The 14,800-nt window shown below is 48.7% G+C and overlaps 1 protein-coding gene and 1 long non-coding RNA gene across 2 annotated transcripts in view; one reads left to right on the top strand and one right to left on the bottom strand.

Annotated features, from left to right (window-relative positions):
• Window positions 1-4,690: 4,690 nt before the first annotated feature.
• On the bottom strand, window positions 4,691-8,677 carry LOC105884760 (uncharacterized). The gene is made up of 4 exons (XR_001160350.3): window positions 8,552-8,677; window positions 6,258-6,392; window positions 5,964-6,155; window positions 4,691-5,082 (listed from the first exon to the last, which is right to left on the bottom strand). It is a non-coding gene; the product is annotated as an uncharacterized LOC105884760 (long non-coding RNA).
• Window positions 8,678-8,785: 108 nt separating this feature from the next.
• The window catches only part of N4BP1 (NEDD4 binding protein 1), a 61,462-nt gene continuing 55,447 nt past the window's right edge, over window positions 8,786-14,800 (top strand). Inside the window, exon 1 of the mRNA XM_012788979.2 lies at window positions 8,786-9,166. Within this exon, the coding sequence (XP_012644433.1) occupies window positions 8,969-9,166 (198 nt within the window). The 5' untranslated portion in view covers window positions 8,786-8,968. The remainder of the gene's footprint in view (window positions 9,167-14,800) is intronic.

Genomic DNA, 14,800 nt, shown 5'->3' with positions numbered 1-14,800 from the left:
CTTTTCTTCAAAATGCACATAAAAGCGTTGCCCCTCAAAGCACTGTCAGGAGCATTAACTGAGAATTCTTGCAAAGCACAGAGCACAGGATCTAGCCCAAAGTATGCTCTGAGTTCACAGTGACTATTATTTTTTTCAGTGCACCAGGAAAAAGGCTGGACAAAAGGGATGGCTTTGAGCCAGGGTAGGGGTTCTCGACTTCTGGAGCACCAGAAAGAGAGCACAGTGTCCCAAATAAATTGCACCGAGTTTCTGACGCAGCCTTTCCCCGGCGGCTCTCTCCGCGTCCAGGGTCCCACTCAAACCCCCTGGGCCGGAACCTAGCAGAGGGGCCTGCGCCTGCCCTAACACTGCCCCTTAAGCTGGGTGCGTCTAGCTGAGCAGGCTGGGGCTGAGGCGTCCTGTGCCCGGGCTCTCCCCTCGGCCTGCAGCCCCGAAGCGCCGTGGCCGCGCTCGCCGCTCACGGCCCGCAGGTGCGCTCCGGCGGCGGGAGGCGGCAGACGTCGTCGCCCTGGACAGAGAGAGGTTCCCAAGTCATCACCAGAGACTGTTAAGAAAGAGCTTTGGGGAGCCGCTTCGCCTCCTGGACCGGGTGGGGGAGGCGCGGGGGCCGCCTCCCCACACTGACACCGGTCACCTCTCTGCACTCCAGCGGGGCGGCGAAAGCAGAGCGCGGTGTCCACCTAGCGGCGCCGAGCCCCGGCGCGCCCGCCTCCGCCGCCCCCGCGCAACGGGGAAGTGAGGGCCGGGCACAGCCCGCCGCCCCCGCGCCCGGTGCCTGGAGGTGCCTGTTGCGAGCTCTCCTCCCAGAGAGAAAAGCCAGCGGAAAGGGGCTGCTGCCGCCACCACCCTCCTCGCGGCTCCTCTCAAGCCCTCCGGCCGGGCTCTCTCTGACGGCCGCACTCGGCGCTGACTTTGCGGCCCAGGCGGCCACCTGCGCGCGGGTGACCCGGCCCGGTGCGCAGCGGGCGCCGCGGGGACAGCAGAGGCCGCCGCGCGACTTTCCCGGGAGAGCAGGGGCCTGGGGCGCCCAGGGCTCGGTAAAACTGGGCGCGCGCGGTGAGACCCCAAGTCGTTTCCGGTGACTCTACGCCCGCTCTACGCAGCAGGGCTGGCCGGAGGGTGAGACCGAGAACCTGTCAGTGGCGAAATGGAGTCTCCTGGCGGGGATGCCCGGGACCCCGGCGCTGGCCCCCGGACACGTGGACTTCCCCAAAGGCCTGTGCTGTTACACCCGCGCTCAGGACGGGGCCTGGGTCCTGAGACGCCGAGCGCGTGCGTCCGCGCCCCGCGCGGTTCTGGACACGCCTACACGCCACCTGAGTTATCGCGGGCTTAATATTTTCCTTACAATCAACCTCTTTTTAAAATTACATATAATGATTAGGGAAACAGTTTATTGCTATACAAACCGGAAGCCCAGCATTTCTTGCCAAAACAGAAGAGAATTGTAAAATAAATACGCAGCAGTTATGATTTCTTAAGTCTGGCTGTTTACTACTAAAAAATCATCTTATACGCCACCGGTGGTTGTGTTTTCCACGCTTTAGGAAAAACTCGGATTCCAGTAGAACCTCCTCCAGGAATTCTGAATGAAGTTAAGCAAAAGATGGGAGAGAGAGGGGTGACACTTTTGTCCCATTGCCAAAAAGTGAAGCTTGGCTGAAATTCTGTACCCTGTAGCTACTCCCATGGCCTTCCTGCAGAATGCACATACGTTCGGAAACTGCAAGTTATTTTTTACTAGGAAGCTGGAGGGGAAGGGTGGAGACCTGGCTTCCTGTACGCCTGCCTCACCCTGAGCTCTGATACCAAGTGTGACGGTATCACAAAGTAAGGAGGTCCCTAGAAGTCGCAGCCCTGTGTCTGAGGATTGATGCCCTCCCACATCCTTGTTCTGCCCCAGCCTACTGCCTGCTGTGGAGGCCACCTACGGATGGGGCATGGGCCAGAACAGCAGGCAGGATCTGGGTGTCCTCGCTAGACATGGCCCTCCCCAGACATGGCCTCAGTGGGCTTGTTGTTAAAGAGGTCTGCCCAGACCAGGCACTGGTGGCTCACACCTGTAATCCTAGCACTTTGGGAGGCCAAGGCAGGAGGATGGTTTAAGGCCAGGAGTTCAAGACCAGCCTGAGAAACATAGCAAGAACCCATCTCTACATAATATAAAAAAATTAGCCAGATGTGGTGGTGTACACCTGTAGTCCCAGCTACTCCAGAGGCTGAGGCAGGAGGATTGCTCAAGCCCAGGAGTTTGAGGTTGTATTGAGCTATGATGATGCCACTGCACACTAGCCTGGACAACAGAGCAAGACCCTATCTCAAAACAAAACAAAAAAATAGATCTGTTCACTCTAGGTTAAGGTGTAGGGAAAGATAACCATGGGACTATGGGCAAGGCACTTCCCTCTTGAGCTTGGTTGCCTTACCTATAAAATAAAGAGGGTGGATCAGACAGGGCCTTATGGTTAGAGCTATCCCTCCCCAATCCCTTCTCCAGACTAAGACTCGGAGCCGTTAGAGGTTTAAATTGCTTCCTAGCCACTCCTGCCTTCCAATGCACACAGGACTTTTGTAACAAGGTATATAGATAATCTCATCTCTTTGAGAACCAGGAGACTATGGTCAAGTAGGAGGAATACCCTCCTCGCTCTGTCCTACAGTCCTGGAATGCAGAGAGATTACTTGTCCCTCTTGTCTTAGAAATCTTTAGATCAAGAAGTCCCAGTCGTTGGTCCTGGAAAGTACTTGAACTAGCCTGGCATAAATTTGGGTGTGGGAGAGTTCAAGGGGAACCAAGGCATGCCTCTGCCCCTGTGGCTCTGCACGGGGTCTTTAATATTGCACACCTGCTGCGACAGTTCTGGCTCTGTCCCTTCCGAGTGGTGGGAACTTCAGACAAGTTATTTAACCTCCCTAAGCCTCAGTTTCTTCATCTATAAAATGGGCTTAATACCTACTTCACAGAATTGTTTGTGGGGGCTAAATGAGATGATTCATGTAGAGTCAGCTAATCAACATTTGCTGAATACCTACTATTCTAAGTGCTTGGTGCATAGCCCAGTTCCTTGTACAGGGTATGCATGCAAGGAGAATTTGGAAAAAGCAATATAGGTAGGTAGATAGATAGATAGATAATTTTTTTTCTGTGCCACAGCAATTCCATCCAATCTCCTTTCTCCTACAAGAAAGGGGTTGGGCTTCCTCTTGGCATGGGAGCTAGATTCCAAGCAGCATTGTTCCACAAGTAAGCATTCCAAGAAAAGGAACATAGAAGCTGTCAGTCATCCTAAGAATTGATTTTGGAAGTCCTGGAACAGCACTTCTACTGAATTCTGTTAATCCATGAGATCATGAAGCCAGCCCAGATTCCTGACACAAAGAGAAGCCTGTGCATGCCAGGAAGGAATGAATTGTTAAGGGCCATCTTGGGAGACTGCCGAACACAGACAGGGAATAGAATAGTCGGTCCTCTAAATCCCAGCAGCCATTCGTTTATTCATTCATTCGTCATCTGTCTTCCCCTCTATATCTAAGTTCATAAAAGCAGACACTTTGCTCTGTTCACTGGTATATTCCCAGCACTTATAACAATGTTTGGCACATTGTAGATGCTCAGTAAATATCTGTTGAATGAATGAATGAATGAATCAATCAATCAAGTAATGAGTCATCCAGTTATCCAAACCAGCCACAGGAAGTTGAGTAGGCCAAGAAGTTTTCATGGAAGAAAGCAGGACTTCAGCTGGGCTTTAAAGACAGGTAGGCCTGGCAAGAATGTGCTGAGCTAATGAGAGGCAGTGATGGCTAGTGGGCACATTGCCTAGTCACTTGCTTGGTGGTCACACAATCAACCAGGAACCTTAACCCATTGTTGTCCTACACTCAGGGGAGCATTCATTAGATTTGGGGTGTGTGTATGTGCATGTCCCATGGGGAGTCTGCAACAGGGAGGAGGAGGACACTGAATTCTCACCAGCTCAGTCCCAGGGATTGGGCTTTCTCTGAATTTGCACTGTAGACCAGTGATTCTCATCTTGGGACAATTTTGACATGAGATAATGTCTGGGAACATTTTTGCTGTCATCACATTTGGGGGGGGGGCGATTGTTACTGGCATTTAGTGAGTAGAGGCTAAGGATTCTGCTAAATATCCTACAATGCATAGGACAGGCCCGAACGTTAACTGCACCCCTGTTGAGAACCCTGCCACAGAGGGTGACAGGGAAGCTGGCATCAGAGGCATCCAGGAGCCGGCAGGCAGCAGGCAATCTCTGCAGGAGCACTTGCCCCAGAGCTGTCTTCCCACCTAAGATGCCTGAGTTTTATAAATAGCTCCTCTCAATATTGTAGCAGTTCTAGCAGTTTGAATTAGTGTTAGAGGAGTTTCAATACGAGGGATAATAAAATTTCAAAGGAAATATAAAGGGAGAGAAGAGACTGGAGCAGTCATCAGGTCTTCCTGCAGCTAAGGAGAAAAAAGCCCTCCGCACTTGGAATGCAAGATTCTATCAGCAAAATGCTCTCAAATTCCTCCTCTCAGTCTCCACTCCAACTTCCTGGTCCAAGCCATCAGCATCTCATGCCTGGGCCAAGACCTCTCAGTGTGCTTCCTGGGCTCCCTCCACACTTTCTCCCCCAGAGAAAGGAGAAGGATCTTAGAGCACAAATTAGATGACACATTTGCTGATTCAAAACCTGGCAAGACTTTATTTTTTTCTCATTGTATTTAAAAGAAAAGACAAAATCTGTAATTGTTCCACCACATTCTGGAAGATTTGGCCTCATTTATCTCTGGGAGCTCCAGGCCTCAGGGTAATCCAGCCATGGAGGGTTGCATGCAGGCCTGCTTTTCATTCAAGCTCAATCCAGCCTCCAGTCACGGCCCCCATGGTCTGATGGTGGAGATGGACCTGAATTGATCATGTCACACGAGCACACATAAAAATGGCCCTGCTGCCATGAGTGAGGGCCACAGTGCCCCAGAGACTATGGCAAGGAGATTTGGCTCATGGGAGAGACCAGTGAATGAATTCTGGACAAAGTTGCTCTTGAATGGAGTTTTGGAGGATGAGGAGTTAACTAAATAAAAAGAAAACAGGAATAAAGAACAGCATGTACAAATGCCCTGAGGTGGTACAAGCTAGGCTAAGTGGGGAGAAATTTAGAGAGAGGCCATAGAGGTGGGGTAGGCAGGAGAGAGATCTTGCAAGGGCTACAGATCAAGATAAGGAGTTTGGATTTTATTCTGAGCCTATAGGGAAGTTCATGGAGTGACTTAAGCAAGGCGCTGCCTGATGAGATTAGTAATTTGAGAAAATCACTCTGCCTGAAGCATCAATATTTGTAAATAATTTCTGTACAAATAATATTTGTAAATAATTTCTCCAAGTCTTGTAGCAGTTGCAGCTCTTGAAATTTAGAGAGATTGCGGGGCAAGGTGACTCACGCCTATAATCCTAGTACTCTGGGAGGCCAAGGCAGGAGAATCCCTTGAGCCCAGGAGTTTGAGATCAGCCTGAGCAAAAGCGAGATCCTGTCTCTACTAAAAATAGAAAAGATTAGCTGGGCATGATGATGGGTGCCTGTAGTCCCAGCTACTCGGGAGGCTGAGGCAGGAGGGTGCTTGAGCCCAGGAGTTTTAGGTTGTGCTGAGCTAGGCTGATGCCATGTCACTCTAGCCTAGGCAACAGTGCGAGACACTGTATCCAAAAAATAAAAAAATTAAAAGTAAATAAAAATAAATTTAGAGTGAGGCCATAAAGAGTATGAAGAGGCCCCACAGTCGTCAAAGGGAGAGATGATGGTGGCTTGGACTGGTGACAGGGGATAAGAGAATTTGAATGGTTTGCAAGTTTATTAAAACTTGTGTGTGGTTACAGCACAGTTGTATTCCTGTTTCTTATTCTAAAGGTCTACATGTGATTACACCAAATATACAGAACCCAGAAAGACACACCAACCTGGACACTGCTGGCCAGAGAGTATCCTGAGGCTGTTTGTCAGGTTGCGTGGGCATACTGAGCAGCATTCCATATGCAGGTCTGTCTGGTTTTGACAGCATCCCAAGGCAAGTGGGGTCCAAGCATTGAAAGGTTGGTCACGAGAACACATTATCTCCTCTTGCTCATTTTTGCACAAGGGCAGAAAGGGGGCTGGGTGCACACACAAGCTTGTTGTCATTACAGCATAGTACATAAAAGTCTCAGCAGAGTCAGACTGTCTGGATTCAAATGCCTATTCCTACCAACACTTACCAGCCCTGTGGAACATTGCAGAACCTCGCTATGCTTCTGTTTCCTTTAAGATAGGGATGGTAACAATAGCAACCACTGCTGGAGTTTTAGGAGGCCAATAAACAAACACTCTTTCTAATCCTTCTGACTTCAGAACTGAGGGAAAAAAGCAAACATAAGACAAGCAGTGATCAAAATAACATCTCTATTATTCACAAAAGCTGGACTGAAGGATGTGGTTGAGGTGAGGATTCTTCACCCAGTCACCAGCACAGTGAGAAACTACAGACAGCAGATAATAGAGCATACTCTCTGGGGGTACGGTAGCCCCACCCAGCACTGAGCCTTCTTAGAAAGTCACCAGACAGAGAAATCTTCCTTATTCTCTGGGGAAGAGGCAGATGAAAGCTAGATAGATATATTTCTCCACACTTGCCCCCCCTCGGAGTAGAGCAGGGATCCCCTCTCACCTCCCACTGCCCTTGAAAATATGAAAAGGGACAATTTGTGATTCTCTCAACACCATTTTATGGGGTTAATACAGGAACTAGAGAAAAATATAGGTAAAGTATCAGGAATACGGACTCCATAAAGTTCTCATCCCTGGTGTCAATTGTTCTGGGTTGGTAAGATCAGATAGACAGGCGAGGCTGGTTGACTGAGGGAAGTTGTGGTTCAGAAACTGAATGAAACAAGGGAGTTCTTAAAGGGGGATTTATCTCTCTCTTTCCTCCCTGTTCCCTATACTCAGGAAACCTTAAGAGTTCCCTAAAGGGAAATACTGACCAAATATGAACTGGCAAGCCTTCCAAACACAGGAGAAAAAACCCAAAGCTGTGTATTTTTGGTGATACATCAACACAGTTACTTACGAATACAGTTTGAAGGTCCAGCTTTCTTTTAATGGGTGTGTGTATGCACTACTTCTGTTGTTTTAGGGTGAGATTTGGATTAGAAGGGAGAGGGAAGGGCTGTTGCATATTTTTCACGGCGGCCTCCCTCCTCACCTCTTACAATTAAGAAATTAGGAACCGCTGCCAGGAAAGTCACTGGGAGCAAACAGGAACCAGCCCTGGGAAAAGCCCTCTCCAATTACTGAACAATGGCAATTCTATTTAAGGTGTGTTCAATGAGGAGACAGGAAATAACATGTTGTGCTGATAGCATACCTTACTGATATACTGCAGTCCTGCATGCAACATATCAGCAAGGCCACACTCACCACCTGACCCTCCTCAGCCAATCCTAGGCCATCTACCTGATGGAGCAAGACTGCAGGTTGTGTGGACATCAGGGAAAAACCCAGGGGAGCAGGAAGCTGTTGGTCTGTGAGCCTAGTGGTTCTCTTCCCTGTGCTGAGTCACCTCTCACTGGGGTACCAGGAGACCACACCAGCCTGAGTTTCTGAGACATATGGAAACCCCCGGCAGCTGGGATCCCGGACAGTTTTCACCTCGGGTAATCCCTCTTACCAAGCCCATTCCCCCTTGGCATTTCCAACTGCAAGGTCTTTAGATCCTCTTTCTACACAAATGGAGCAGGCTCCTGGGCTCACAAGTTCACTGTGGTTGCATAATCCAAACTAAGATTCTCCATGAAAATTGAGCCTTAAATATATTGCTAATTTAGCAATAATAGTTAATATTCAGTGAGTATTTACTGTGTCAGGTACTATATTAATTGTCACAACAGGAAGTAAGTACTGTTATCTACATTCCTCTACAGATGAGGAATTAAGACATAGAAAAGTAACATTCCCATGACTCCTAACTATCTACTATATCCACAATATTTAGCGCAAGGGAAGGAATCTAATACTTTATCTTCCATAATCTGTTTTCATGGACTCAGAAAAATGCAAAACCCGGAAAAGACCTTAGAGATAAGTGAGTGTAACCTTTCATTTTACAGGTGGGAAAACAGACCCAGGGAGCGGTTAGGGTTTATTCGTCCCCACCCACCTCCACTTCAGTGCTTTCCCATAACACATTCCCTGCAGAACAGATCACTCTCCTGAATTTAATCATTTTTCGTTTTCCAATTCTCCATACGTATGTCCATTTTCCTCTCTTCCTGTTACTATTTTTAGCAAGAGAAATAAGGAAGGGAAGGAAGGATGGAGGGAAGGAGAAAGAAAAGAGAACTAAAGATCCAATCTGCTTATCAGTTAATGCAAACTAGGTAATTCAATTGCTAGAACCCTGGTTTGAGCTTCAAGATGTCTGAGGTCAAATCCAATCACTGTGCGACACTGGGTCAGTCTCCTCTCCTGGCTCTGAGTCTCAATTTCCCCAACTGCAAACTCACAAACGTACATCTACCAGACCACCGGAAAGCCTTGCACCCTCATCGAAGAAGGCCTCCTGAGCCGTCGCTTTGCCCTCAACCAACATGGTGACCGCGAGTGACGTCGACTTCCGTCGCGCTCAGCCTACGGCCCCTTCCCCTAGGGGGCGGCGAGCCTCAGTGACGGCTGCGAGCGGGGCGCATGCGCGGCGGCGGGCCCGGCCCGCGACGGCGGCGGCGGCGGCGGCGGCGAAGGGGCGGAGGGGTTTGCAGCCGGCAGTTGCTAAGCTGCGGCGGCCGAGGCGGGATGGTGTAGTCGGGCCTGCGGGCGGGCGGCGGAGCGCGGGCGGGGGCGAGGCGGCGGGGCGGGCAGGCGCCGCCCGACGGGGTCGGGAGCCCGGCAGCACGCCGAGGGGGCGGCGCCGCCGCGGGAGGCCGCGCCCGCCATGGCGGCCCGGGCGGTGCTGGACGAGTTCACCGCGCCGGCCGAGAAGGCGGCGCTGCTGGAGCGGAGCCGCGGCCGCATCGAGGGCCTGTTCGGCGTGAGCCTGGCCGTGCTCGGCGCGCTTGGGGTCGAGGAACCGCTGCCCGCGCGCATCTGGCTGCAGCTCCGCGGGGCGCAGGAGGCGGTGCACAGCGCCAAGGTGAGTCCGGCGCCGCGCCCGCGCCCGCCGGGCCCTGCCGGGCCTCCGCTCGCGCGCGGTCTCCGGGCGCCGGCCGCGCGGGGACGCGGCGAGCGCGGAGCCGCGAACCCGCGCGCTCGGCTCCAGAGCCATGTGACCTTGGGCTGGCGGTTTCATCCCGGGGCCTCAGTTTCCCCAAGTGTACGGTGGCACTGACGAAAGCCGCTGCCTCCGAGGGCTGTGGCGAGAGTGATGAGCGTGTGGCGTGAAGCCGAGAGCTCGGCGTCGGGCGCGGAGCGAGCGCTGTGAAGTTGCCCGCCGTCTGCCCCCAGCCCCGATGGTGCGCACGGCCCGCGGCCGGGCCCGCGGCCTCCCTGCGCCGCCTCCCTGCGCCGCCTCCCGGCGCTTTCTCCCGCAAGGCCTCCGCTGCAGGGGTCCTGATCCCTTTGGGATTGCAGTTCCCCTTGAGACTTGAGAAAAACTGTAATAGTAGTAAAACGCTCGGCGAATATCAAAGAGAAGATACTTCATAGCAGTGTTAAAAATAGCATTATTCGTTTTATAGATGTTCTGTACAACTAGCATTTATAGAATGCCTATAGCATATCGGACGTTATGCTAAATGTTTTAGAAGGAATATGCAGCCCTGAAGAAATCTAATGAGGTAGATTTTGTCCTCCCCACCTCCCACTTCTTAAAAATTAACAGCTGGGGAAACTGAAACTCTAAATGGTGACTCACCTTCTGTCTAAATCAGCATTTCAGAGTTTTACCTTCTCAACACCTCCACTACTTCTCCCTTCCCAAGCCAGAAAACAACAAAGTTTGCCTTCCTTCCAGGTAACCAACTTTCTCCAGGTTTTCCTGTCTCCTATGTAGGGCAGTAGGATCCAGATGTAGGGAGTGTGTTTCCAGAGCCCTTGCCTCCCGAGTGATGAGCCCTCTCTTCAAGGCAGTGAAGGGGCCTCTCTTTTTGACCTCCTTCACAAATTTCACAGGGCTCTGGAAGAATCTGAGTAGTTCTATCTCCTGACGTTCTTAGATTTAACAACAGCAGCAAAATCGTGGATGCTTGTCTTTAACATGTTTAGAGGAGATGGGACGCCTAGCTGTATAATTCTTCTCCACAGCTTAACTTAAAATATTGCAGATGTTGAATCAAGTTTGCTTTCCTGTGGTTAATATTTTTAATCATTCGGATTTCAGAATGATTAAACTGGTCTAACTTCTTCCTATTCCCCTCTTTTCTTCCCAGCTATTTAATATCTTCTACTCCCTGGGGCTAAAAAGCTTGACATGACTAAGTCCTGTTAGTTCTTCTGGAAGTCTCATATACATTCATTCCTCTCCTTTCCATCACCCTTGCTGCATACAGTTAAGATCTTCATTCTTGGTGTGTCCCCTCCCTCCTGTGTTAGAGTACTCTAACTTGCATTAGAATAATCCACAAAAAGTCATTCTGCCCTGGGACATACTAGGGCCTCCTGTCACTTGTCCTAATTCCTCCTCTGCCTTCAAAATTGCTTATTAATCCAACCCTACCTTATTTTTCCAATGTTCAGTTTTAGCAGCTCTCAGTTTAAACCTCCACTGTAGTTTCACTGCCTTTGCTGTGTGTTCTGCCTGCTCCCAGTTCTGCTTTTATTCAAGATTCACCCCAAGTACAGAAAGTGCTTCCTTTGTTCTGCAGAAAGTCCTGCCAGACTCTCCAGTTGTCTTGGCTGTCCCTACCACACAGTTTAGCCTAAGCTGATTGGGAAAAGTGTCTTACAATATCATAGTAGTATTTGTCCCTGTTTATCTTTGTGATGTGTTTACTCATAATTCAACCCTGCCAGTTGCAAGAAATGCTTTTTTTCCCCCTCTTGAGAGTCATGGGTAAGAGTTGAATGCACAATCAGGGCTTTTAGTTCTCGTTAATTTGTTTTGGAGTTTGTTTTACCTTTTTTTTTTGGAGGAAGAGAAAGCCGTTAACTTGATTTTAAAAATTAAGAACAGGAAAGCAAACTTAATTTAGCATCTGTAGTATTTTCAGTTAAGCTGTGGAGAGGGAGGTTTGCAGGAAGGAAGATGTAGAATAAAAAAGAATTTTTAAACTAGCTGGCATAGTCTCAGATCAAAATAAGATGAAGTCAACTGTTCTCCCACCAAGCGGTTTACTTTGTTTTTTTGCTTTCAAAATGTTTATTCACTGCTTTTAGTAAATGCTGGAGTAGAAGAGAATGTGGAGATTTAGTTAAGTCTCCAATTATTCGGGATAGGTGAGATGGGAGTTAACTGTTAGAAGGTGATAATGCCCAGGGAGGTTGAAAAATGGCACTGCTCTATAAGGGTGGCCACTTTTGTTAAAGTGGAAATTTCTTGGAGGAAGCAGCACTTTAGCTGCGCTGTGCAGAGCCAGGAATATTCCCAGGTACCTAGCATTACAGACATGTCATGAGCAACATCCTAGAGAGAGATGAAGCCTGAGGACCCAAATGCCAGGCTAAGGCCATTGGGATATATTCAATAGGGAGTCAGTGAGGGTTTTGAGAGGGAATGGATTTGCCTGAAACTCTGTGTAGGATAATTTGGAGGCAGAAAGACCTAACAGTGGAAAGAACACTGTTTCAAGTTAGAGTTGGGCATGAATGGGCGGTGGGGTGCAGGGTTTTCACCAAGGACTTGGCAGCTGAGTGGAGGTCAGGATTTAGGGGTAGGTCTTAAGCCTGGTGGCAGGAAAAATGGTTGATTATGTTGTTTGACCTGTTGTTGGTGGTGGGACTACCAGGTAGTGGACATCTCACGTGCCAGGAGGTATACTAACTGTTGCTCCTTGAGCTGGAAGAACCTGCAATCTAGTAGGGCAGACAAACATGGAAACAAATGTTACAGTGTGATACATGTAACAGTTGAAGTGTGTGCAAGGTAATACAGGAAAGGAAGGGTTGCTCTGCCCTGCTGGGTTCTAAAGGATGAATGGGAGTTTGCCAGAGGACAGTGAGTTCCTGGCAGAAGTAAGAGCATGTGCAGAATCACAGGGACATGAAAGAGTGCGGTTTTATCACAGATTCCTCAAGTGTAGGGGGGAGAAAGGAGCAAATTGCCAGAGATGGAAAGGGACCTCCTGAAGAACATGGGTTTTACTCTGCAGGCAGGCAGTGGAGAGTCATAGAAGAGATGTCAGGACATGAGAGACTTATTTCTAAAAATGCCTCAGCGTTGACACCTCTCAGCTTGTGCTAATCAGTGTGTGCTGCTGCTAGTTTGCGATGATGTACAAAAATTGGAAGTAAGTGTTCAGCAGCTTTCCTGGCCATTTGACATTACTGCAGGGGCTAGAGAGGCAACGTCTGAGAGAGAGAGGAAACCCAGAAGAGGGCATTCATTGTCCATAGGGGACCCAGAGAGAGGGGCTGAAGTCAGTGGTGGAAGGCATCACAGAAGCAAAGGAGTTTGAGGATTAAATTTCAGAGGAAATGAAGGTACTGACTAGCTCTTGCCTCATTCACAAAGAAAGAGATTAAAGGTGCAAAAAGCAGGGTGGGATCTTCCCAGCCAGGCAGTGGTGGAAAGGGATGAAGTTGAGGAGATTCAGGGATAGGTAGTGAGATGAGTTGGAACACTTCTTTTAGATCAAAGGACCACAGACTCCGGGGACCAGGTGGGAAGGCTGTAGGAAGTGGCTGTGTGATAGGGAGGAGGGCCTGTGGTGACCTAAGGCAGTCTGCCTGTCGAGAGGGCAAATGTCTGTGCATATACTATTAGCCACTTACACAGTTTGGGCTCAGTGCTGTCTAATCCATTATCCAAGAGAAGCCAGGAGTCTGTTCCATTATGTGAAACCTGTTGTATTTTGTTCTAAGTGGCAACTAATTTATGTTTTAAAAACCATACACATTGTGAATTATATTAATAAAAGTTTTCTTTTTAAAGGATATATTCTAAAAAACAAAACAATAGCTATGTATGCTAAGCAAAACATGTCAGTGGACCAAGTTCAGCTTTTGCACTGCCTTTTTAGGATCTCTACTTTATTTATTTATTATTTTTGAGACAGAGTGTTACTTTGTTGCCCAGACTAGAGTGAGTGCCATGGCGTCAGCCTAGCTCACAGCAACCTCAAACTCCTGGGCTCAAGCAATCCTCCTGCCTCAGCCTCCCAAGTAGCTGGGACTACAGGCATGCGCCACCATGCCTGGCTAATTTTTTCTATATATATATTAGTTGGCCAGTTAATTTCTTTCTATTTATAGTAGAGACGGGGTCTTGCTCTTGCTCAGGCTGGTTTCGAACTCCTGACCTCGAGCAATCCACCTGCCTCGGCCTCCCAGAGTGCTAGGATTATAGGTGTGAGCCACCGGGCCTGGCCAGGACCTCCACTTTAAATGATAGGAAACAGGATTAGTAAGATACACGACTATTTTCCCACTTGAAGAAGAAGACAGTTGAAGACCCTGATGGCCTGCATACAGTACAGTCTCAGTAAAGTAGAATACTAGTTCATCCCCAGGGAGGGAGGGTGAGAACTTAAAAACAGTGGAATGTGTTAAGTGCAGTGGAACTGCTGGAAGTGTATTGGAAAAGAAAGACCCAGAAGATTTGTGGGAATGAAGTAAGGGCCAGGGAGGTTAGATAACATGAACTTTTAAGTGTAACTTGAGGCAGAAACTCAAGCAGCTGATATCCCCCCCCCCCAGGGGTTAATGTTGCCAGCACACAGGGACTGGAGGTGGAGGGGCTAAAGTGCTATTGAGCAGAGCAAAATGGGCCTCGGGACATGTTTCTGAATGGGTCAGCCTTCCATTAGGACAAAGAGGCACGGGAAAGCTGGAGAGGTATAATGAACTGTGAGAATGAAGGAAGGGGCAAGACCTTAGACCCTATTCCCTCCTCAACTAAGGGAGTCACGGACACAAGGTCGAGTAAGTATTGGAGAATTCTGGAGGTTGTAATTAGAGGGATTTCAGAGATCAGAGTCTTGGATATGAAAGAATTCTGAGGGCCAAGGAGTGCTTCAGTGGTTGTGGGCAAAGCGGAAGTGTTCTTTCATCTTAGAAAAGTGAGAAGATAAGAGGAGATGGAAATGTGAAATATCTGGAGATAACCCAGTACTGAGCTCCACAGCAGGAAGTTGGGTGCTAAAGTCAGAGTCCTGGAGGTTAGCAAAGAAAAGAGGAGTGATTGGCAGTAAATGGCTTGGCTACTTGTTCTGTTTGTCTCTCCGTGAACTTTTGGGGTGTTGAATTTGCTAACCATAGCTGCCCGCCAGTTGATGTTTTGTTTCAAGCATTACCTCCTAGCAGTGTATAGTCACCTTGAGGCATAGCCAGTGACCTGCCAAGAGTACCAGCTGGAGGACTTACAAGGACAGTAATTGGGAGGTTTAACTAGTCTTAAAACATGGAAATTACAGTACATCCATGAAACTAAGCCAATTGTCCAATCCACTTTTAATTTGTGAGAAAAAGAGAGGAAAAGAGGGTCTTAGAGCTAGTAATTGACCTTTTCCCAGTTTTTACTTACGTATTTGTGGAGTAAGGGAAGAAAAAATGTAATTCAAGTACTAGTGACCTGTTAGCAGCACTGACTTCGGAGGGTTAAAGTTGATTCTGTATTGTTTTTCTTTGGTTTTGGTTAGAAGAGCTTAGTGCCTGGTTTCATCAGTGAGTTCTT

This window comes from Microcebus murinus, chromosome 20, assembly GCF_040939455.1.
Source record: "Microcebus murinus isolate Inina chromosome 20, M.murinus_Inina_mat1.0, whole genome shotgun sequence".
NCBI classification, from domain to species: domain Eukaryota; kingdom Metazoa; phylum Chordata; class Mammalia; order Primates; family Cheirogaleidae; genus Microcebus; species Microcebus murinus.
The sequence above is the reverse complement of the archived record's forward strand: the minus strand, read 5'-3'. Positions and strand labels throughout refer to the sequence as shown.